Genomic DNA, 26,854 nt, shown 5'->3' with positions numbered 1-26,854 from the left:
AACCGGAACCATACTAAAAATTGTGGTATTATTTTGAGCATATGAATCTGTAACTCTAAATAACCAAAATAAATCAATTATACCCGAATGCCGTCATCGTCCTACCTGAATACAAACATCTTTAAAGGAGCTCACAATTAATCGGGGTGTTGGGACATAGCGTTTTTTATTAAGTCCTCAGATTGACGTTTTGTATATTTTATAGCCACCTTGTTATTTGTTAAATGCCGTTGTCAACGTCATGAAAGGATTGATCATAACCAGAGTCCTTTAATAGGAGATTATACACCAAGGGGATAAAGTACTGTTTTATGTCACGGGCGCGATATTGAATCCTGAACGTAAGGACACCGATTTAACTCCCGAATTAACTAATGTTAATTCCGTCGCTTCGCTCGGGACTAAGGCCTTTAAGACTGAGGCCTGAGTGCAGTGAGGGATTCAAGCGTGCCCAAGACAAAAACAGCAGTATCTCCGAGGAGTATACTCTACTTTTCTTACCTCCTGCGTGACAATAAAACCAACTAAGGCTTCTACAAACAATATTTTATTAAAATAAATTACAAATGAAAATGAATGTTAGATACGTTTGTTCAATTGTGTAAAGACATTTTTCATAAACAATAAGGTGGTGGCCAGTACGATTTTCGAATAAATTTTGATTTTCAAATCAGTGCGGCGGCCGCCGCGCCGCGTGTGCAGCCACAGTTCACGAAATTACACTTTAAACAATAAGATCTGTGAGAATTGAAATCACTTTATAATGTTATAGTGAAACTCAGTACAACAATACTACTCGGCTAAAGCCAAGGGCTATAATGATTCGCTTTCGGTAAGGTTTTTATTATGTATATTTGATGCATTGTCGAACAGGAGGTAAGAAATAGTAAATAAAGAAGACTGACATAAACAAAATATATCTGCCATTTCAACGCCGCGAGTATGGTCAATGTTGTAGATGACATTAATTTATTTGCGTATGAGAACTGCCAGCCTTATGCTGTTTATAATTTCAAAACATAAAATTGGACATGACCGCGCTTTAAGCTATAAATTGATTACAGTACTTATTATAAAGCGAAGCATTTGGATCTCATAGAAAAAGATTTAAAATCTTACAACTGAATAGCATTATTAAATAAGAATTGAAATTTCGAACCAATATTGGCTACTTATACGAGATTTCGCGCGAAAAATCGTTTACCTAAAGACTTTCGAAATTGATTCATATCGACGAGATTGAGATTGGATAAAGTAATTAAAAATGAGTTATTGGATCAAAAATCCCTAAGTATTCCGTATATGTTACCTATTTTCTTATATTTCCAACTTGGTACTTGCTGCTACTTAAATTGTACTTTTGTGCATAGTGCAACTTCGTATGCGGGCATTATGTTGAATGTTATCATAGAATTTTTTGAGAAAATTAAATCACTCAATGAACTAGGTATATCATTGACCCACTCACATAAATAACTGCCTATTGCATAATAATTGTACCTATTTGGTCATTGAACCATTATTTTAATGAATTATTAAATTATTTTTAGTTTTTTTTCTGATTTATACCTAGGTTAAGAAAAAATGACATGTATTATAAAATGTTGAATTTTACCAATAAATTAAAAAAAAAACAACATTGTGCAGCAAAAGATAGCAGTAGGGTTCATAATTAGTTAATGTGCGATCTAATCCATCTCAACCGCCTTAGCAGAAGAATTTTACAAATAGCTGAAATTGTGTTTCTTGTATCAAAATAGGTTAATGATTTTTTTAAGACGTAGCATGTACCTCGTTTGAAACTATATTTTCAGGTCCATTTTTAATGTTTAACTTTCTTGCTATTTTCTAATATAATCTGTTTCTAAGAAGCTTCAAGTCTCAAACAAGTTTCCGTAACCGATACAACCTTAGGGAATTGATTTTAAATAAACGCTGAAATAACTGTCTTAAATTCTACGGAGTTTGAAATTCCTCACTTCAAAAAAATTACATGCCCAATCTATATAATATATGTGAATTAAAGTATGTAAATGGCTGCCTTATGCCAAAGCTACAAAAAAGCTACCAACTAATACTTACCAACTTCTTCTGAGGATACTTGGAATTCCTGTAGCGCTTAGCAACGATACCTACTAACTTCGAATGATTCAGTTCGTACCGCGAAGACCACCGAGCCGAGCTACTTAAATCAGACTTTAGCGAATGCAACTGGATACTTACCCAGACTCCAAAAGTAACATCAACAATATTAAACCACTTGGGTGTTTGGTAACTAATTAGAGTAATTAGATACTTTATGATCCATAATCTCTTTGACATCGCAACACGATAAACTATCGGCGGATTATTTATCAGGCCCACCACGCACGACTTATCTTACATATAGCTCAAGAACATTAACCCGAATATGGGCAATCAGGGGAAATACCTAATTCGTGTAGTTTTGTAAATTAGTTCAATTATGCCTTGTGGTGTCCAGATCAAGATACTAAAAGTCCTCGAGGGTGGTGCTCACGGCGTAGGGGTGGGGGGAGGGGGGAGGGGTTGTTGAAGGTACCTTTTATCAGCAAAATTTTACCATAAAGTTTCCTACAAATTTTGATTACGTTTATTTTTACGCTACGAACAATACTCGTACTATCAATTTCAGAAAACGTCGTTTTTTCGTAATTGTTCATTATAACTCAATTTTTTACTTTAGATAAGTCACCTGCTGACGAAATATTAAAATAAAAACCGGCCAAGAGCATGTCGGGCCATGCTTAGTGTAGGGTTCCGTAGTTACCCGTCCGTCAAAATAGACTTATTATAAAAACTCACAAATGGCTCAACCGATCAGGTTTGCTATAGTTTTCCTTGCAAACCCTTACTAAGCTAAACTTTCACGATTTTGCATATTTTTTGGATTCATGGTTCAGAAGTTAGGGGAAGTAGAAGGGGGAAACACATTTTTTTTCTTTCAGTGCGATTTCCAAAAATATTTCTGATTTCATTAATTTTCTTGAACTAATATAACAGTCATTCGAATGATCATAACGCTACAATACAAATACGATACTATTTATTGTGCGAGGTGCACACTTGGTATAGAGATAGTTTGGGGCCCGGGGAAGGAAATAGAATAATTTTACAAGATTTTATTTAACTGGCAATGTACCTATGTATGTTTGCACGGATCAAAACTCGCAAGTTATATTTGACCCACATCCGGTTTCCGATGAAGCTGAAAATTTGCATACATAGGTATGTAAGTCGGGTGACAATGCAATATTTATAGGACCATCGAGCTGATGATGGAGACAGGAGGTGGCTATATGAACTCTCTGGCAAAACTACGAAACCTAATTGTGTTTGGGGTTTTTAGCATTGTCTCGATGAGTATTCGTTGCCAGTGGCAAAAAAAGTACAGTCAGCGAGAAAAGCTTGTACCAAAATTGTTCTTTTTTTTGCCAAAAACTTATTTTCCATTATGATCATAATTACACGTAGACGAAGTCGCGGGCAGAACCTAGTACCTACTTAGCAAATAAAAAAATGATTTGATAAAAGAATACGATTTCGCAAACGCAGTATAACAATACTTTTAAACTATTACGATGCTTTGCTAAAGAATACCAAGAATAATAAATAAAACATTTATTTAACCCCACAGTACCTACGTAACTATCCTCAAGAGTCAACGAACACCGAGATCAATGTGCAGAGCATATCAAAACGACATGTTCATTGTGATTGAAACTTATCACAAAGCGCATCACCATGCCGTCGTATATAGTGGGGATCGATTTTGAGAACCGGCGAGTTGCAGTGTCTGGGCACGTCGTAATGGTCCTCATCGTGAATATCAACAAGGCTCTGTGTCCGTGTCCGCGTGCGCTCGCCCACGACTTTAAACCAATATTTAATCATCTTTCCGAGACCTCCGCGACAGTGACGCATTCTCGTCGTGTAGCCACACATTCACAAACTATTCAACATTTTTTTAAACTAATTTACTACGTATTATCGTAACATGGAACTATAAAGATCTTCCCGGTTCGAACTATAAGATACGTCAAAAATTTGCTAAAGATACTATGTATGTATGATAGTATTAAAAATGTATATTTATTTCTGAGTATAATGACGTAGCTAAATAGTGTAACCACAAGTACCTGTATTTTCTAAACCTAGTAAAGGTAATGACCAAGAAAATACTCCACTTGCGATTAACATGGCATGTAAATCTGTTGAAACGTAAGACATAAACGGTACAATTACTTACTTCAGTTATTTAATATTGATAATACCGTGTATGCAATTTACATGAGCTTTTTGCCGGTGCTGTCATTGTTCATTATAATAAGTGGTCGTCGCTAGCAGCCGGTGCACGGGAATTATCCTAATTCAAGGCTACATGCAAACGTCTTCTTTGCTTCGCGAAACTACACCACGCCTCGACCAAACAATAAAGTATGATCTCCGATCTCTGAATACGTGTAATTGTTATGGATGCCGATGGCACATTTAAAGTACTTAACCCTTTACCAGGCCCCGAAGAACCAGCGTGTCTTAATACGTACTTTATATGCTGTTGCAACCGTATTGAACGCCTTGTAAAAAATGTATTTATGAAAGTCGGAGATCTTCCTTTAAACCAGAAATAAAAATGTGGGTTACGGTTATCCCATCGCCTGTCTAAGTAATGAACTGTCATACTAGATTTTGTCTTATTATATTCTTGATCAGGCCAAGGGATATATTCCACCCACATCTTATATCGGTTATAATAGTCAAGGTTTAACTCCAAATCTCCTACGAAACATTATATCAATCACTACTTACTTACGTGAGTTTTTATGACATGACAAGACAATTTACCGGGCCATGGGAAAAATAGCTCCCACACAGTTAAACTCTAATAAGGCCATGGGATAATGTCAACCCACATCCTAATTCTGGTCATACACAATAATGCATGAATATTTAGCAATGTTTACGATTACATTAGCTTTCAACACTCAAAATCTACAAAATATCAAAAAATTGTTCGACCTATGTACTTCTGTTTCATAGAAATTATGGAAAGTGTTCGAATTTCTCCGTAGTTTACTGAAATTAGCGTTCAAGTGAATTTAAACGGCTGCCGAAGATATATTACGCAATTTAGAAGCGTGTTCTGAATGAAGATCATAAAATAATATTTCAGGGATTGACAAAATATTTTGTAGGTGGTTTGGAGTTAAAACCTGACTACGGTAACCGATATAAGATGTGGGTGGAATATATCCCTTGGCCTGGTAAAGGGTTAAACTGGTTTACGCGAATCGAGTGCTGCCAGAGTGAGAGCCAGGTAAGCTAACATGCAAGTTTCTTGCCTGATCACTGTATAGAAAATCTGACTCATGTATACTCTGAACGTCATACTGAGTAGGTCTCACTCGTTTTTCATATTTTATGAACGCTAAATGATGCTGGTACAGTCACGTTGTACAGAAATTTTCATGGGTACCTGTACCTACTCTTTTCATTTAACGTGGATGGCACATGGTACTTTGGCCTCTACATATATTTTTAACTCGATTCCAGGATTCGTTATTCCGATATCCTTTACCAATAGGAATTGTTAGAGTGCCATTATTACTTTTCCGGATACCTACAACAAAAATTAGCGAAGCAATTGTTCACAAACCTATGGGCTTTCCTGATTTATTTACCGTGCAAAATCGTCATTCAATAAGGTACTGAGATTATTAAAATATTATCAATAAATGTAACATTAGACGTCCATCGAGATTATACATTATCAAAGTGTAACACAGAAATATAAGTAATAATTTGTAAGTTTCAACTTAATTAGAATGTAAATTAAGTCGTTGGATATAACATATAACATAGGAAATCGTATGATTATACTACTCAAACAGCAATTAGCAGCTCTGGGAAGCCTAATTGTAGTTGCTGTCGATATGTGGACCGATTAGCGGGAAGATATCCATGCCTCAGATCTGAACGCGCACCGGCTCCGCGCAGTGTGCGGACAGCAGACACCCACACACGCTCCGATTTACCTATAATACACGAGACCCAAAACATTGTACGTATACAGCGTGTATTTTTGATATAACTCTGCATACAACGGATTGATTCCCAGAAGTAAGCGCGGAATTTCTGTTGATATTGACAGTTCAACAAAAACCTGGAATCAGCTCTCATACACAGGTAACAGGCTAGCGCAACTACAAACAAAAAACATGACGAATCTATAAGGGTTCCGTTTTTTTGCCATTTGGCTACGGAACCCTAAAAATACAGCTTGTAACAATCAACTCTCTGGTACTTATCTCTACTAGTGGTTATATTATTTTTGCTAGATACTGAATTTTATGCACATACCGACCGACGACAGGTCGCGGTTTGCTGCCGGGCTCAGCGTCCCTCGCTCACGTTTAGTATTCATCGCATGATAAGGCATATACATATAATACATTCTTCTGCACTTGCAATTTCACGTACCTAGTGCCAACAATTGGCGGTGATCGGACAAAGAATGTCAATTGGCTATTGTTATTCGCTCTGTCCTTAGTCTGGTAGCAACAGCAGTTAATGGTAATTTTTAGTTCCGTACCTCAAAGGGAAAAACGGAACCCCTGTAGGATGATGAAATTTGGAAAATATTGTCTTACACTACAAGTACAAGGAAAAATCAGAAAACTATACATATGTAGGTAATTAAATCATAAAAAATATAGTATTTAAAGTGCGTAATCCATCATCGAGGTTAAGCAACGGTTCATGCGCATAATTTTGTGGGTGACCAAATCTTTTTGTTGAGTATTATAGGTTTTTGGAAATTAAATTTCGGGAAAGACTCGGAAAAATCTGCGAGATTTTGGTGAGAGTCAGAATGGGGGGTGTACCTAAATAAAAATAATTGAGATGCATACCATATTTTTGTACCTAATTTGTACTATTTAGTACCTCCATTAAAAAAAAAAATGTACCTCACGGTACGTAAAGTTATCATCAAAAAACAGTACACCCGCCATCCAGCAGTCAGGATGGCGGGTGTACTTTATTACGCTATGTTCCCGTGGTTATTGATAAATTCTATAAAAGCCAAATTTTTGTACCTTTTTTGTACCTTCATATACAATTATAATATGAGCCATTTTATTTGTGGTATCTCCCCTCCTCATTATGTGGCCGAAGTAGGACGATATGCGCTGCTGGCAAACTGTGGATAAGCGAGTTCGGATAAGAAGCTGTGAAAGGATCGATACATTGGTGCGCGTGGCGGTCCAGGGTATCCTAGACATACACCTTCAGCACCATATCTGAAAGTTTGTATTGGTATAGATTTTTTTTTTTGTGAGGGACGTGTTACTTTGTAAAAAGGCGTGTTATTAGACCACAAAAAAGTTAATATCAAAGTTTGATTCAAAGTGTTTTTTTTTAGTTGAAAGACATAAAATTTAAGGGTAACAGTAAAAAGGGGTTAAAAGGTTTTAATAATACCTATAGTTATCCAGTTTTTAGTAAAGGGACTTAAAACTGCTTAGAAAATCACAATATTAGAAAACAAGAAAAGGTTTCACAGAGTTATTTAATGCATCCCTTAATTATGAATCCCTTAATACGAGTAATACAATGGAGTTGAAAATATTTTAAGTGCTGTATCGACCCCTAAAATGTACTTAAAAATTCTAAAATAAATATATTTTATTTTTAGTGGTACAGTCAGCATCAATAGTAGCGGATGAAACAACGCGCCAAAAGTATTTGATATTCCGGATAAATTTCCGAATGTAGATAAATCACTAAAGTGTACGTTCACAAGTATATCTTATACCGTCTTAATTGTTCTACATATAGGATCATCATATTTTGTTAAGCTGTAACAGAATGGTAGATACTTTTAAAACCTTGTTTGATCCGCTACTTTTGATGCTGACTGTACATTAACCACCTATGCGGGTGCCACGTAGAAAATTATAAGTTCGACGAAATAAAAACCACCCTAATGTACATGCAGATTAAATAAATATCAACCAATATAAAATTACAACGTACGAAGTTGAGTGCTCTAACCGTGGCATAATATAATTTTAGGATAATTTGAAGTATCTCCAAGAAACTTTGGTATCGAATATCACTTAAAAATTAAGAATTTACTTACTTTATGGTTTCATTCTAAGAATTATAGGAGTTTTGTTAAAGACAAAATACGCTTTTCCGCATTAGTTCAGTCCGAGAAATTAGTGTACAAAGTTTGTGAGCGCTGTAGGTATCTCTGTTAAATGAGACACTTGTTTTAATAAATTAAGATTTGTTTTTACAAATACAGCTTAGCAGTATTAAATACAATTTTTCGAAATATGGGCCACAGCTGTCTAGTTGATTCAGACCACACATTGTTCTTGCATCGGTTTTGTGCCTTGCGTTGCGCTGTTTGGTCACGGAACTCACGGAACACATTCACTGCCAAGAACACGTAACGTATGTATGTTCATTTTGTACTAGAAACGGGGCACCCGGCACTGAAAGCGTGTTCGCTCCTCCTCGCTTTGTTCGTCATCGCACCCATTTTTCTATTCTGGCAGAATACCGTGAAAACTAGTTTTATTTTAACTAATGAAAACTAGTTTATAGTAAAAAAATAATTATGAATAATTAGTAACAAATGTTTGCTAAAACTAGTTCTAAAATAAATCCCGGTTAAAACTAGTTTTTATCGAGGCTTGACGGAAAACTGGTTTTAACTAGCGAAAACTTGTTTTCACTTAAAACGTGTGGTCACGAAGCTAAGTTGTGGACAGACAGACATACATGGCAAAACTACAAGAGCTCCTAATAACGAAACCCGTAAATGAGAACATACGGAAATTCACAATTTTGCCACGTCGAGTGGGCTCATAAGTATCACATTAAATTCCCTCTATACGTAAGTAGGTATTACGCGCATACCTATTCAATAGCTCGACGCGGTAATCGGCTTACAGTACAGCCCAATTCGAACAATGCTTATAAGATGCGACACCGATACGATACGGATTTGTAAATGTTAAAAGTGACATTTCTTCAACCAAAAACGTCACTTTTGACACTGACTAATCGGTATTGTATCGGCTTGACATCTTATAAGTATTGCTCGAATTGGGCCGTTAGTCCGCAACAAAATTCACACCCGGTATTATAGTAATTAACAATAACAATATATATAATGGATATATACAGATGATTGCTATAACTAGCTTATATCTAAAATAGGCCCTTGAGGCATTGTACCAAGGATGCTGGCTGCATTTCCTCGTTGTATCGCAATACTGATACGTTGTGCGAGGAAGCCGCCAGCTCTTCGGTCACCAGTTACGTCAACCAGACGTTTCGCGATTTCTCCAAAAAACTTGTGCGCGCTGGGACCCCATGGACCTAGAGTTTCAACGCCAAATGGTACAAAATGGTACTCTCTACCGAGGCTCTTATATTTATTACGTTTCAAAATTTCGGCGCTTTCCGCCGCTGCGCCCGCTTTTACATTAGTCCGTTGGAAGTGGGACGGTGCCAGTGTGTCTACGCAGGTACCATCCCACACTAACATCCGTCCCAAGCTCCAAGGAACCAAGGACATCCCATCAGGCCTCTTGCCATCATCCCTAATAATGCCAGTCGGCTCAAGAAGAGCAGGCACATTGATGGTGGCAAGAGATCGACGGATTCATTAAGCGACGCATGTCTTGAAAAACGACATTATATTGTTATAGTTAGAACTTAGAAATTTACTTATATACATAAACGGGGTATAGCTTTCAGCACAGATAAAACAAAGCTTATGATTTCTCCGAAGCCATTTCTTTCACTGAAAGTATCCATGTGGATCAAATCGATAGTTTTAAGAGGCAAGTATACCACGTGATCGTCCATACAAAAAAAGAAAACGTTATTCTATTTCTAAATATTTTCCATTCTCCATGATTTTTTAGTATGTTATTGACACAATGAAAAACTAGGTTAAAAGGTTGTCCTTTTTTTCTAAATTAAATATAAAACTATTATTTTTCAAAAAAGAGAAACCTTATAAATCTACAATATATTATGCTGAAGCGATCGACTTTAAAATCAAAGTGATTTGTTAAGTTTAGTTCGTGGAAAACGTTTTCTCCCGAAATGGAATTTCATAGAATAAATGCTGTTACTTCGTTAGATTCAAAAGGCTACTCTTCCCTCTTAAGTTCCAGGTAGAGATGAGTAGTGAGTAAATACTTATGGGTAAATACTCAGTGTTTACTCAATATACCGTTATTTACTTTTTTATACCGAAATTGGTCTGTATTTAGAGTATTTTAGAGTGCTGAAAGTTCAATATAAATTTAAAATATAGGTATATTTTGTAAGCCGCTACTGGATTAAGTACTGAAAATTGTACTTTTGAAATAAAACCGTTCTGAAGATCGAAATATTGTTTATCCTTCTATAACTTTCGAACCAAAGTTAAAAAAAAATGATAAAATGGGAGATTAGACGTAGAATAGAGTACTAAAAAAATCTTTGAACGTGATCGGTTAAGCGATTTCTAAGTTTTCTTTAAGAAACCTTTAATAAAAGGTCGTAAGTGCACCGTAAACACTCACTTGTGCGACATGCAGCTATTCTAGATCATCGATAGAACTTAAGTCCCATATTTTTAAAGTAAATACCTTCCTAATTAAAACAAAATAGTTTACTACACATTATCATAAATTGAGTCTCACTAATGATTACCTATGATTACCTTACTTTTTCAAAAATTAAGCGGCCTATTTGCTTTTTATTATGTAAATATTGTTAATACACGTTAACACTCTTCAATAATAAAAAAAACAATTTAGTTCTTATCTTATCTCTATCAGCAATCGTTTTTATGCACCTAAATGAGTAAACGGGTATTTATCTGGTGCTTTGAGTAAATACCGAGTAAATACTGAGTATTTACTCACCCTTATCTCTAGTTTCAAGTCATTGGTCTTTGTTTGATCCGTATTAAAAGCGACATAATTAGAAACATATCTATATTCCTAATACGTGGATGCAGTTTCAAATCAGTCTTTTACCCTCAACTTGCCTCAACCCTCTCAAATCCGCTGGGATAAAAATGTGGATTGGAAAACCGTTATTAAGTACGTACCTAGAATCAGGTTTTACAGATGTCGGCTAGCACTGCGAACTGGGCGATGACGGGTTCCCAAGCTACATCGCGGGATTCCTTGCCCATAACAGCGAGGCGCACCTGGGTGTTCCGGGACGCGCCGCGCAGGCCTGTGCCATCTCTACGTCCACCTCTCTCTGATCACAATATACACTCCCGTTTGCTTTTCTGTTTTCGTTTTCACTAATATTTCACTTATTGATTCAGCATTTTTTTTTCTTTTTATTGGAGAAACAACAGAAGTATGCGACAGGATAATAGGTTACATTGTTAGGTACAGACAATATAGAGATGAACACTTACTTCCTTAAACACTCTCACTAAAACATACATAAAATAAACATTTAGGAACATTATGTGGTTTTCCATTTTTCAATATTCTTAAAAAAGCCCATCTGAGCTAACTCGGCAGCAACTTTGACGTTGTCACGTCATGCGCCCTTATACGAGTATGTCATTTTCATAGAAATTTAACGTTTATTCCCTATAAGGTAAATGTACGGTTCACCGAACACTTAAGACCTGGATGCACGTTTCTTTTTTTTAATGGTCTGGTATGTTTATACGAGTATGATCAATACTTTCATTGAAATTTCGATAAATTTGTCTTCATGTAAATTACTGAAATTATTACACTTGGGGTTATATTACGTGTTAACTTTTAATCGTTACACGCCGATATCAATGTTGTTTGTTAAAAAAATATATATTTTATTGCGTATAATAAATATGTTATTTTGTTTTATTTGGAATTATAACATTATATTAGTAGTTACCACCAAACCAAGTTGGTGGTAACTAGTGGGAATAACCCGAAAGTAGGGTTATGGGTTTAAGTACTGATGATTCAGTAGACCACAGGGTCTACGCTACAGAGCTTAGAATACTACCCGGATTAAAAAAAATGTCATATCGGTAGATTTCTCTTGCCTTTCACGACCTGTTTACACTTGTTTTGTTTTAAAAAAGCGGCCAAGTGCGAGTCGGACTCGTTCATGAAGGGTTCCGTACCATTTATGGCGTATTAAAAAAATCTACTTACTACACATTTTTTCATTTTGGAAGTGTCTCTCGCGCAAACTATTCAGTTTAGAAAAAAATGATAGTAGAAGCCTAAATATCATTTTTGAAGACCTATCTATAGATACCCCACACGTATGGGTTTGATGAAAAAATTTTTTTTTAAATTTTATGAAGTATTAAAAAAACTACTTACTAGATCTCGTTCAAACCAAAATCGGTGGAAGTTTGCATAGCAATGTATATCATATATTTTTTTTAGATTTTTCATTCTGTTATTTTAGAAGTTACGGGGGGAGGGACACATTTTTTCACGTTGGAAGTGTCTCTCGCGCAAACTATTCAGTTTAGAAAAAAATGATATTAGAAACCTAAATATCATTTTTGAAGACCTATCCCTAGATACCCCACACGTATGGGTTTGATAAATTTTTTTTTTTTTTTTTTAATTTTATGACGTATTAAGAAAAAAATACTTACTAGATCTCGTTCAAACCAAATTTCGGTGGAAGTTTGCATGGGAATGTATATCATATATTTTTTTTAGATTTTTCATTCTGTTATTTTAGAACTTACAGGGGGGGACACATTTTTTCACTTTGGAAGTGTCTCTCGCGCAAACTATTCAGTTTAGAAAAAAATGATATTAGAAACCTAAATATCATTTTTGAAGACATATCCATAGATACCCCACACGTATGGGTTTCATAAAAAAGGTTTATTGAGTTTCAGTACTAAGTATGGGGAACCCCCAAAATTTATTGTTATTTTTCTATTTTTGTGTAAACATCTTAATGCGGTTCATAGAATACATCTACTTACCAAGTTTGAACAGTATAGCTCTTATAGTTTCGGAAAAAAGTGGCTGTGACATAATCGGACAGACAGACGGATATGACGAATCTATAAGGGTTCCGTTTTTTGCCATTTGGCTACGGAACCCTAAAAATCAGTAGAGCTGCCTTGAGAGGACGCAGAATATTAAATCATATTTTTTCTTCTATCGCCTAAATTATTGAGCGGATTTCAACAAAACAGATATCAGTAGATAGTAGTAGATGGTACACGAGTGTTATGCAATACAAAATTACTAAAATAAACAGAGGAAACTTGTTTCGGCGAAACGCGAGTTCTCAGTTCGGGGCGAACTACTAGTTAATTAATTCCCTTTAGCTGTTCGGCTAGCCCAGAGACATGTCAAACACATGGGCTAGCCAGACTAAGTTTAGCAAGAATGGCGGCGGTGCAGTCCGCTGCGCCCTCGTTATGTGGGTCAAAGACCGGTTCGCGTCATTTCGGGGATTCAAGCAGGCGGTGAACGGCGGACCCCACCGCAGAAATGCTCATAGGATGACTTCATAGCTCTCTTTGTTGTTTTATTAGCGGGCTATATGTATGGTTGCTAAATATTTAAATATGCATTTAAAACGCAACTTATGGTTGTAGCTCAAGCTTCACATGTCTGTTATTTTCTTAATATACCCGGATCATAGACCGAATTATTAGCAGGTACATTGTGCAATATTATAAGGTAGGGATGGTAAAAATAGTTAACGAGAGTCAATTGAAGATAAAAGTTTTTTATGACTCGGACTCGCTCGTGTTTAGAAGACGATGGGTACGGCTGTTACAGGATACCTACGGTTTAAATAGCTCGAATATTTACATAACTATCTCCAGAAGAAAGAGGAGCGGTGCCTAGTCATAAACATGATTATCGGCAATGCGGCGCCCTCAGTTTGGTAAATACGTGTGCATATGGGTACATTGTAGTTTTTGCATCAAGAGTAGGTTTGTCTAGTCGATTTCTTCTCAAAATATCTTGATTATTAAATCACACTACGGTTGAAACATTTTCATTATAGGTACTCCTCATACTTTAGCGGAGTTTTATCAATTATTTATTTTATCTATTGCACGCGCAAATTTATATTGTTTTCAAGCTCGCACAGCGACATTGACAGCAATATAATTATGCGCGTGCGATAGAGATAGCAACTGGCGGGTCAATGTACAAAAATTTATATGGAAAGCGTCTCCGCTTTAGCATTAAGCTTCTCTGGTGTCATGCCACTCCGGTAGTGTGGTTATAAAAGCCTACTTATCGAAAGTCGATTAAATTAAAAACATATGACCCATTCACAATGCACAATGCAAGTGTGGGGTATCAAACAAACATGTAGTTGATACGTACTTTATTACAATGCATAACACAGTTTAACAGCAGTAGAGAAAAAAAAAGTTTTTAACTAAACTAAACGTTAGACGCTTCGTTTAACATGAAAATGAAGAAAATGTAGGGAGCTACGAGGAGCCCGAACAGTGTGAGGTTATTTTCTAATCTCGCTTTCGCTACGACATATTTACTGTATGACGTTTTATTAGTTGCCTTCAACTCTTCAAAATACATTTCCATTGACGCTTCGGTTCACAGTAGCTACTTGCATGCTATATTTATAAAACTATGGTACTTAGTGGTAACTTATACATAGGTATAGTTAAATCCCGAAGCTCCGGCACTCCTAGGTATGCACAATCAAACCTCAGCGTTGACAAGCGGTTTTAGGAAAACCAGCAAAACAATAGAATTATCGACCTTTGTGTAATGCCGTCAATCAATTCAGGATGGGGTTTTTATTGGGGTCTGTAACCTGTCAGTTGACGTAATTCGTTGATAAGAAAAAAGTTTTTTGGAAGCCTATAAGATTATACGAAATGAAATCGTATAAAACATACATATTTTTTTTATACTATACTGCAATATAACGTTATCATTTAGGTTCAAAGATGGCATACCGTACCCATGGCCGGCGGGGTTGTCCAACCTCATCCTGTACCCCGAGGCGGGCAACCAGACGCTGTACGTGCGGCGCGCATCGCGCTCAGACTCCGGCGAGTACATCTGCCGCGTGTCCAACCAGACCCACACGCAGGACCATCTCATCACTCTGCAAATCTTCAGTAAGTACATCATTGCAAGAACGGCATACGGTACACCGACCGTATCCTGTCTCCAGTGAACAATGACTTTTGATAACTTTTATTTGTCCCAGCTAAATTAGTCTGCTTAGATAAGAAAACGTACATAAATAACTATTGATCTCACTACCTACTATATTGTGTATTGTATAATAATGCTCGTAAAATTTATTGTTATTTTTTTTTTCATGCTACTCGTATCGTTATCCCTGTAGCGACCCGTGAGTATTAAGTATTCATGCTAAAACTTGAAAAAAGAAAGTGGAGGAATAAAAGTCGATTCCAATGAGGGAGGTTCAAAATCTTTTTCGAAATAAGCGCACACACTTATTTATCTGTTAATAAGGACCCAATCCACTAAGTTCGTAACTGACAGAAAAAACTTCTTCGATTAGCAGAATAGTAGGTATTTATGACACAGATTTCTTAGGTTTATAATTACTTAGATGACACCGCTTACTCATTAGACTTCTACAAATTATAGTCTTAATGTCGTAGTTTGGAAAATATGTTGGTTTTAATTTATACCTACGTTTATTGAAGTGAGTGTTCGTCCGAGAATATCGTTATTCATCCACGTTGAATAACCTGCATTATTAAAAAACAATGGAAAATGGATTGCTTTGATGAGGATCCGATGAAATTAACGGTATATTTTTTACAAATAAATATATATTTAACATACTTATATTGTTATTTCTTAGTAAAGCCTGAGTAATCCGTTTCGTTTTCATCCATAGGTAAAGTTACCAATGCTCCAAGGACAATGTATGTGAGCCAAGATCAGTCGGTTGAAGAGGGCGCACCTCTTCGCCTGTTCTGTGAAGCTCTGGTTGGTAAGTCACCCAGTTTTCAGCACTGACAGTTTTCAGACCATTGTAGAGCATTTACTTATGAAATTAATCCCCCATTCGGGTGTCTCACTACTTCGAAATAATATAAGTAATGCAAAAGCAATTTCAATAAAAACATCGGTATTTCACCGATGTTTTTATTGAAATTGCTTTTGCATTTGCCACGAAAATGATGTCTACCGTGATCGTGTGTCGTGATGTGTGTGATGTAGGTAGGTATCTACTTATGTATAGAAATATGTATACTTACTAGAAATTTAATTTACAGAAAGGACTCATTTGGCTGATGCAGTCAGCGATTTGAAATGGAAGAGAGTTTGGCCGAATGGGACCGAAGGGGACTTGCTGCCTACTCAAAAAGAAATAAACACATCTCGGTAAATATGATTACGATTTTTTAAAGCTATTTTGTGTCACAGCCAATTATTAAAAAGTAAGCATAGCGAATTTACTTACTCGATTGCTACTTTTTCTAAAATAAAAGCAACAAAACAATCAAGTGCTTATAAACGCAGTATGTATAGGTATAAAGGAGATGACAGCGTTTATTGGTGGAAACATTCCAATTATTTAAATGATGCTGATGCGATGCTGTGAGGCGCATTTATATTGAAGCTATTCATATTGAATATTGGAAATTGGAAATTTTGTATCCTAGAAACGATGTATTTTTGATTGATTTCTTTTAAGGGCTATATTTTAATGTTCTGTATTCAGATTTTGTAAAAAATTTAATAGGGAACGTACACGAACTGTAGGAAGCAGCACATAGGGTCCCTATTTATTGACGCAAAGTCTATATGTTAAGTTTAAGCTTCCAATGTAACCCATAAGATGGCAGAACCTCCAATGCACCATGAAACGTACGTGACCTGTAGAGGACAGCACTTGCTTTGGCGTGAAGTGTCAATGTACAATTTTGTTTCGGATTCAGGCCACAAGAGGGCAGACCCTCCAACGCGCACGGCCGCTATTGTTCCCCTATTCTGTACAACATTAGCGCAATTTCACCGTATGTCCTAAAAAAACATCTGAGTTACGAAACCTTATTTTATTATAAATTACATACTTTTTAATGGGGCGGATTGAGATTTCGTATTTATTCCATCCGGAATTAGGAGGCCTACCAAATTTTATCAAAGTAAAAATACGGCAACAACTAAACAATATAATATAATATTTAAGGATATGAGGAGATAAGGAACCTGCTCACAAAATACATTAAAATTAATTGATTTGTTTAACGATTGCTCATTTTTAAGAAATCTTGATCTCTCATGCAGGTATATTTTTGTCATATTATACAACTAAAATATGTTTGTGTCAGGGAGGACGTGCCGAACATCTACGGATCGTACTTGATGGTGGACCGCGTGTCGCCGGACGACTACGGCAAGTTCGTGTGCGTCGCGCACAGCAACAACGTGCCGGTGCGCTCATACGTCGTCGTCAGCCCTCCCCGTAAGCCCGCCTGCTCCAGGCATTATCCTCACATACACGTTACATTTCATATTGGCGCTTTCATTGAAAGTTGAGAAAAGCACTATACAAATTCAGTGATAAACGGGGTTACCGGCCGCGTATCTGTATATGTATACTCGGCCTGCAATCCTTCGTTTCCCGGCCTCTATATTAATGTACTCTTATATTATAAGTATAGCAATTCAGCGAATCCAAAAATTAATTATTTGTAATGCATTGCGAGTTTATTTCGTTGTATATACCAACCTTTCGAAATTTTACCTTGCGAATGATTAGAAGCTAAATATTAGGCATAGTAAAATGTTCAAGCTTTTTAAAGCCTGAAGCATAATATTCTGATATTGTGTCTCATGACCTACTAGAAGGTGTAAGACTTAGGTCATAGAGAGATAAGTAAGCATATAGTGCTCACTCCATACATCAGTTTTCTTACTAAAAAGCTTAATTTTCGTAGTCGACATCTAGCGTCAAGTAGCGCATTTATGAGCACCTACTGCTACATTGTCATTTTCCCTACATTCCGTGATCACAATAAAACAACCGCACGCTTAAATGATAAATTTAGAGATATAAATGCAAGTACTGAACTTATTTTTAAATGTTTTTATTTGCTATACAGGTTGCCACAAAATTATGGGCCCCGGAGGGGAAGTGCCTTGAAACCAAAGTTACTCACGTTACTTAAACATGTTTTTCACAAAATTCTCTGTATGTGTCTCTTGCTTACAACGATTATTGTTGCAGTGGCGCCGGAAGAGCCGTGGCACGTAGACTCGGTGCCGTGGCGCGCACTGGCGCTGGGCGGCGGCGCGCTGGCGTGCGTGGCGCTGGCCGTGGCCGTGCTACACCGACGCTGCACACCGCGCCTGCGGCTGCTGGTACGCCGCGCACGCGCTTTGGCCACCACGCCGGCTCAGAGAGCGCGAGGTAAATCGTATATACACCTGAACTAAGAAAGTGACTAAAGCTAAAACTGCATTCTTATGTCAACGGAAGCCTGCTGCCATCCTTTAAAAATAAGGGTTCCGTTTTTTGCCATTTGGCTACGGAACCCTAAAAACTGACAGCATAACTAAAATTTTAACTCTCGCACCTTTAATAAAGACGTAACATGTGTCAGATTGGCATGGCGAAGGTGTTAACTTACGAAAAATCTTCATGCACTTCATTCATTTAAATTCTAAAGCTATCCAAATCGTATCGAACCAGCTCATTCTAATTTACTATCGTAAAAAAATAAATGTGATTACGTTATTTTTACATGACTATCACTTCCTTGATGTCTTGGGCTCAGTACCGGGTGAGACTACAACAGTACACCTAAAGCGGCAGCAAGTAAAGCTAGGTAGTACCTAAGCTACCTATGTACTTTTTTTCAATCAAAATTGAACAATCATTAACCGAAAGCATCATTGTTATATTAACTTATTGGCACGTTGACGACGTCTTTGGCTGCGCTCTGCTTGCTTGATCACGTCGTCTGCGGTGGGCAACTATCAGCCGTCCGCGGCGGGCGACGGCCAAATGCTATTCGTAAATGTATGTGCGCGGTCTGTCACCCGCAATTCGCGACGTCTGATTGAGGCACACGCACCCGTCCACGGATGGCGTCCGAAAAAGGGGCCGTGCGCGTTGGAGATTTGCCATCTTGTGGCCTGAATAGGAAACATAAACTGTACATTAAAACTTCACACCATAGAGTGCTGCCATCTACAGTTCACGTACGTTTTCTTAAGCATTGTAAGTTCTGCCATCTCGTGGGCTACTGTGGAAGCTTAAACTTGACATTTATTTTTTGGGCCAATAAACAGGCTCCTGTGCTGCCCCCTACAGCCTGTTGTGACGTCACGACACGCTATCCGCCGCGAGCGGCGTTAATAAGCACTCCGCCTACCCCGAAAAAGCGAAATTTGCAAATTGCGGGGATCTTTCTCTTTTACACTCACTAAGAAGTGATTAGAGTGAAAGAGAAAAATGCCTGCAATTGACGAACTTTTCGTGGTTGTAGCCCAGTCCGTAGCCTCAGACGTGTCAAAACGAGATACAATTTTGTAATTTGGCGTCAATTTCGGTCATACTTGTTTGGTCATAGTGCACTGTCCGCTTTAGGTATAAAGTCGTGGATAAAACTAAATATTCTTGTTGCTGATGATGTTTGTTTGTTTAATGGAGCTGCTGCATAAGTAGGAAACTGTAGTGTGTTGGTTTCAAAATACCTAGAGTCAGACCAAGCTAGGTTGACAGCGATTTTGATAGCCCAGACAGTGCAAGTGTTAATTTAAACGTCAAACTTCTATGAAATTATGACGTTTACTTACACTTTCACAGGCTGACCTATCAAAATCGCGGCCAACTTAGCTTGGTCTGACTCTATGTATATTGCAAAATTATTATTGTTACGTAGATACATACATTATAATTTATAGACATGTGTCGTTCACGAGAGAGGGATTTAAATGAATTATCTTTTGATTAAACTCACTCATTCTTCAACTCGCTCAGTAACTCATCTACCTCAATGTTCCTTGCTTGCTCTTTCCCACTCATGATTCGAATGAGACGATGTGAATATACGGAACGATCAGTTTCGGAGCGGTACTTAAGAATTCGGAGGGTGTCGGGAAATGATGCCGGGATCGTATCGCGTGATTCGCGATCTTGGTCGCACTTTCTTCAATCTGATTGGTTGACATCTCTTTCTACTCATTCGTGAACAATATAGTCTACAGATCCACTGAGCGAAATGTACGTAATGAGTGATATATATCTCCGCGAGCGAAAGATAAATCAATCTTTTCAACTCAGTGAAGCGTTTTGCGCATCTCTAATATTTTATATATTTTAATGCCATAATTAACCGTTCGTCTTGTAGTTCAAAATGGTTATGCATTTATTATATGTATATGTTATATATGTAATGTATTTTTTTTTAATCCGTATCCCAGAATGTCTACAAAAGACGAAAACTTTTACTGTCGTTATGTGATTTACAATATGAGTGAAGATAAGCAATTAAAATTAAATAAAATTGAAAGGCATCCATTTTTGTCGAGGTCACCAATAGTCCGAGACTGAAATGGTACCTTTCACTCCAGTTAAATACTCCACCATTATTATCGGATACAAGAAAGTTTAAATACATGTGCATTTAAAAAAAACACGGCTAAGTGTCAACTTTAGTAATATTAATTGAGGGTGCTTTGAATTAACATTTTGAATAAAAATATCGTTATTTATGGAATGGGAAATTATTTATCAGAATAGAAAGCACAAATCCATTAAAAAACCAAAATTAAAAAGAACCCTCTTAGAAAGTACAGTGTTCTAAAACAGAAACGTGTCATTTTCTGCACAGTTTTTAGAGCAAGAAAGACCCACTTTCTGAGAAAGAGAAATTAAAATCATATTTTCTGAACAGATACTTATGAAAGAGATATATAATACAAAAGTATGTAGGTATTTAATCTGAACCGGATTTCAAAGAATACATGATGATTTTTTAATGATCATGTATTCGTGAACGACACAACGGCGAAGGTGTAGGACATTCTCGGAAGCGCTCCGGCTACTGCGGGCCGGAACATGCAAACACTTTTATAAAAATTGAGCTATAAAATTAACTGCCATGTTCCCGTAACAAAGGATACTATCTACCTGCCTTTAGAAAAGTTGAGCACAAAGTATTATTTTAGCCGAAGAAGAGAGGATGGTAATAATGATGGAGTATTCACGAACACGGCGTCTATTTTGTGTAGCTTTATTACGACAGGCTTTATACCTAAGGTAGTAAAGTTTAAAAACCTCTCCTACACATACTTATAACTATTATTTTCTTAATTATGGTTTAGGTATTCAAAGTGCCAGATAAAATTATGTACATTGGTAGGTATCATAGACACTTAAATTCTCGTAGTTAAACTACTTCACGATAAACCGCGTACAAGGAAAATAGGTATACCTATTACGCATTAATTTCTTAGAACAACTGTAGGTAAACGGCATCCCAGGCATAAAGAATACAGCCATGGAGAAACTTTCCCAAGCAAGTGTTTGTATTAAATGCTTGGTAAATACTTATTTATATAAACATTATTGTAAATCATAATAACTAGCATTCTATACTAAACATTTTCGCTTTAAGGCAGTGTATTTTCCATAAAATAAATACGTAACGAACTATATACATGAACTTCTTCTTCTTTTAATATATGGCTTCCATCAAATCTATGATGATTTCGCCAATGTCAAGTTATGTTGTAAGTTTTAAGTGTGCTCGTAGAGCATGACGTTGTTCGGTAGTTGCTTTTAGTAAAGAGATAGCTGGACTTTACTAAAAGCCACGATGGATTGCCGGGTGTTGATTAAAATATGGTTAAACGCGTTTCAAGATCAGTTTTTCATTAGCTGCACACTTCTACGATAGTTCACTGCATAATAAGCTATCAATATTACACTTTAAACTACATGAATGAGCAAACACAAAAAAATATTCTAGAGACGTGTTCGCCATCTTGAATCTCAACGACAACCCCTACATGAACTTAATTCTGTTTGGATGTTGGTAAGGTACTTAATAGTTAGGGAGGCCAGGTAGCTAAATGGCGTAATTCAACGTAAATGTAGATGAAATGTAGTACGAATTGTATTATTTATTGTATAAAAAAATGAAATGATATAAAAATATATTTCCGCGAAGCGCTCAGTCTGTATTACATGTTTATGGCAAATTCCTCTTTTTTGCTTCAATTCTTCACTTCGTTTTGCTTACGGTACGTCCAAAAACAATTTGAGGATCAACAGGCTATTGAATAATATACATAGGTACATGAAACTGTACATGTTAATTATACTTTTGTATACAGATACGCGTAACTTTTTCCGAGTCCACGAAAATTGTCGAGAAGCTATAGAAAAGAATTTTTTTGAGATATAATAAGTCACATAATTTAATCATCGTTATTTCATATCAATTTTTTTTAACACCCTCAGTTTTCGAGATATACTCAAAAACCGGGAGTTTGAGTTTTTATGATGCTTCAAGTCAAAAAGTTTTAACTTTGGACAAAAATGTAAAGAGACTTAAGAGACCTTTTTTGTGTAAAATATAATTACCTTTTTTGTTTATTTAAACTTTTTTTTGTAAAATGTATCTTTCGCGACTTAAATGCCGCAACGCGTTTTTCGGAAGACGAAATGGCTCCTCCGCACCTCCGGTCATGTGGAAACCGGCAGATTTTGTATTTTTAGTAAGTTTTAGATTATATTCTTTAAATAAAAATAAAAAAAATCGCGCTCGAGAATGCCGGATTAACGTTTTTTTTTTAAAAGTTCGCGACCCTATAACTCGGCGGCGTCAAGGACTTATCGTCAGATTAGTTAAATTTAGTCTTAAAACACTAAAATCGACCCCCAATATCTTAATCTGACGCGCTCGAGTATTTCAGACTATCGATTTTTTTTACTAATCTGATCGTCTATCCTAGGCGCGCGTCACTACATATAGAGCTAAATACTTTACAAGGTTGTTCTATTAGGTCTAAGGTATCTCTCATATCTTAAACTGCCACGCTCGAGTATTACCGAAAATTTCCCTATTCGCCGCCGTAACTATAATATTTGGCTGCATGATGTAACACGTAAAGCTGACACATGTCAAAAAATTAAATTAAAAACTTTTTTTTACGATTCTAGATTTAATCTGCAATGGCCATATAATCGATGCTATTGATGATGATTTGTGACGTTCTCAAGCAAAACGTACCATATTATGGTAAGCCATAATGTGGTACCTTTTGCTTGAGAACGGCACATTTATATTTTTAAGTAAACAAACCTTCAGTCCTTCACAATTGGACGTGACTGTAACGATATGACAAGAGCGGAATTAATTTGGTTTATAAGTGGAGTAAAACTCTATTGCAATTGAGTTCCATTTTACATACTTAATGAAACTCGACGGTATCAATATTTATTTTTCATTTTAAAAATATTATATAATGAGATATTCTAAGCCACTAAGATATGTATCTTTTGACCTATGGTATTCAAATTATTTCTGTTTAAAAAAATTGGTCTGTAACGTCAATGGCAGGGCAGGAATGAAAAAAAACAAATGTCACCCTACCCCATCCCTACATAATCCCTACCCTTCGCGTGGTGTTATTTTAAACGTTTGTGTGCTGTCGTTTTTAAATATCGTTGTGTGTCGATATGCATGCCGATGTTGTCTAGTCGACAAGTTCAAAATGGTGAAAAATAGAGATAAGTCTTAAAATACGTGTGATACCATACCTCATTGGATTCGGAATGATGTCCAGAACCCCTAGTGTAAATTTCATTCGATAACGTGACGAGCGTTCGCGTTTGCGTTATGTTCAATTTTGTATGGGATATTGAACAGCGTGCCAAGTGGGACTTTTTGGAAACTCAAAAATCTCATAGGCACAAAATGACACTTAACGCAAACGCGTACGACACGTCACGCTATCGAATGAAATTTACACTAGGGGTACAGAAAAATGTGTTCAAAGCATTTATTAGCACATAAAAAGCTGCAAAAGTAAAAAAAAGATAAAATTTAAGACATATTGCGGTTTTGACATATAAGATATTAAAACAAACGATTCCTAAAGACGAGGAATTTTCCAATAAAAAAATCCAAACTATAATATAAATATCAAATTTGTTCATTTTTTACCAGCAACTTTTGCAATTATTTATGTTCTATAGGTAATAAACGCTGGAATACATTTTTCTAGACACTTATTTCCGAATACAATGAGTTATAACACGCATTTTAGGAGCAGTATCTCAATTTTTCACCATTTTGAACTCGTCGACTAGACTAATGTGTTATTTTTGTGTACAGTCAGCTTCAAAAGTAGCGGATCAAATAACGTTTCATAAGTAACGTGCCAAATGGCAAAATACGGAACCCTTATAGATTCGTCATGTCCGTCTGTCTGTCCGATTATTTAACAGCTTACCAAAAAGTGATGTATTTAATATAGAATAACTAAGAATGTAAAAGATATACTCTTGAGCGCGAATTTTAACAATTTATCTATATTTGGAAAAGTTATCCGGAATATCAGATACTTATGGCGCGTTTTTTCATCCGCTACTTTTGATGCTGACTGTACCTGCCTATTATTAGTTATAATTCAACAAATATGACATATATTTATAATATAACTGATATGATATTTTTATAGAGAAATAAATACATTAAACCGGGGTGAAATGGTTTGTCGAATGTGAACAGGGATAAAAACCGCGAATAGCATTTACCCGATAATTTCTTAAAAACTAGGTACCACACAAATTGTATCATGCGATTGAAAATAGGCACATACTTACTCGTATAATGACGCAATTTGTGGAAGATGTTTTTAAGAAATTATAAGGTAAATTTCAGTCCCGGTTTTATCCATTCACTCCGGACTGACGGTACCAGGTATGCTTAGAGTCCTGTAGATTGGCGATGCGGCTTGAAGTGAGGATTCTTTCAGGCTTGCCCGTTTAAGGGCCAGAACATAATAACTTTTAAAATAAGATTTAAGGTTGCATAACCTTAAATCTTATTATAAATGGACTATAAGAGTATCTGTGTATGGAATTAGCACTGGGGTGAAATGGTTTGTCGAATGTGAACAGGGATAAAAACCGCGAATAGCATTTACCCGATAATTTCTTAAAAACTAGGTACCACACAAATTGTATCATGCGATTGAAAATAGGCACATACTTACTCGTATATTTTGAATGACGCAATTTGTGGAAGATGTTTTTAAGAAATTATAAGGTAAATTTCAGTCCCGGTTTTATCCATTCACTCCGGACTGACGGTACCAGGTACGCTTAGAGTCCTGTAGATTGGCGATGCGGCTTGAAGTGAGGATTCTTTCAGGCTTGCCCGTTTAAGGGCCTGAACATAATAACTTTTAAAATAAGATTTATGGTTGCATAACCTTAAATCTTATTATAAATGGACTATAAGAGTATCTGTGTATGGAATTAGCACTTGTAGCACTCTAAACTTATTTATTTCTCTGTGGTTATACTCAGTTTGGCGAAACTATTAGATGCATAGTATTTTAAGTTTGTTTAAAAATTTAAAAATGTGTACAGTGCTGGGCAAGGAGTTCGACGTGCTCGTGTGCTGGACACCTGTGGACCGGGAACTGGTGCGCGGCGCGCTGCTGCCAACGCTTCAATACAAGTATAAGTACCGCGTGCATGGCGTGCAAGTGCCCACCGAGCCTGACAATTGTGAGTTACGCGCACCATACGATGGACCAGCAACATATTAACTTTTATAACTTCAATGACGAGTAGGTAGCAAATACGAATAGTGAATTAGCCGAAAAGATCAAGCTACGACTCAATGCATAAGTATTTTGCTTTTATAACTTCTTCTTCTTCTTCCTTCCCTTATCCTTTTCTGGACGCAGCTCGAGAACAGGATCACAACTCGTGCGTTATATATTCAATAGATACTGTACATTAAGTAGATAGAGTAAACAATAAAGGTAAACCTAAAAAAGGTAAAGATAAAGGTTAACTGGAAGAGATCCCATACAGGGATAAGTTCGCCTTTGTTGTATTTAATTTACTCTGTAACTGTGTTTTTCGTGTTTTTATTTCTATGTACAATAAAGTATATACATACATACATACATAAACCTTATTCTCATACAATGTGTCACACACTTGAATTATCAAAATTTGTTATTGCACTTCAAGTTAGCAGGGCAGTACTATTCGTCGTCCTATCGTCAAATCCGTCAGATGATGAAATTCCTAGACATACCATGAAACGAATGATATAACAGAAAAGCACCTGGTTGGTTCCTAGTAAAATAGCTTTTTGATTAAAGGGTATCACGAGCTGGAGGGCGAGTGCGCGCGCTGCAGAGCGCTAGTCGCCGTGCTGTCGCCCGCGCAGTACTCGGCCGCGCAGCTGCTCACGTCGCTGCGCCAGCTGCGCGCACTGCCCATGCCCCCCGTCGTCGTGCTACTGCAGGTATGCTCACTGAAGGAAGTGAAGGGTACCACGAGTTATATTTGAATGTACTGGTTTACTTTTAGATATTCTTACTCTAGACTATGCCAATGTTGAATTAGCTCAAGTGGATTGTCTGGGTAATAGGCTTATTGGGCGTTTTTTGTATGGGGTTTTTATAATCGAGTTGTGCGCGTCACATTTATTTTAGCAATTTGAAAGTTTTTGGGGTACAATCTGTAGCAGGTTTACTCGTATGAGAAACATTCGGAAATGGCACATTGACATCTTCCAGAAAATTTATGCTTTAGCTGATTGGCCTCGTGTAAATTCTGTACCGCGTTCAGA

General features: G+C 36.7%; 1 protein-coding gene across 1 annotated transcript in view; it reads left to right on the top strand.

Moving 5' to 3' along the window:
• The window catches only part of LOC133521222 (uncharacterized), a 51,762-nt gene that overhangs the window by 23,138 nt on the left and 1,770 nt on the right, over positions 1–26,854 (top strand). Inside the window, exons 3-9 of the mRNA XM_061856070.1 lie at positions 14,967–15,148; positions 15,907–16,002; positions 16,289–16,397; positions 17,348–17,481; positions 18,247–18,429; positions 25,633–25,773; positions 26,382–26,527. Of these exons, the coding sequence (XP_061712054.1) occupies positions 14,967–15,148; positions 15,907–16,002; positions 16,289–16,397; positions 17,348–17,481; positions 18,247–18,429; positions 25,633–25,773; positions 26,382–26,527 (991 nt within the window). The remainder of the gene's footprint in view (positions 1–14,966; positions 15,149–15,906; positions 16,003–16,288; positions 16,398–17,347; positions 17,482–18,246; positions 18,430–25,632; positions 25,774–26,381; positions 26,528–26,854) is intronic.

Source organism: Cydia pomonella, chromosome 1 (genome assembly GCF_033807575.1).
Source record: "Cydia pomonella isolate Wapato2018A chromosome 1, ilCydPomo1, whole genome shotgun sequence".
Taxonomy (NCBI): Eukaryota; Metazoa; Arthropoda; class Insecta; order Lepidoptera; family Tortricidae; genus Cydia; species Cydia pomonella.
The sequence above is the reverse complement of the archived record's forward strand: the minus strand, read 5'-3'. Positions and strand labels throughout refer to the sequence as shown.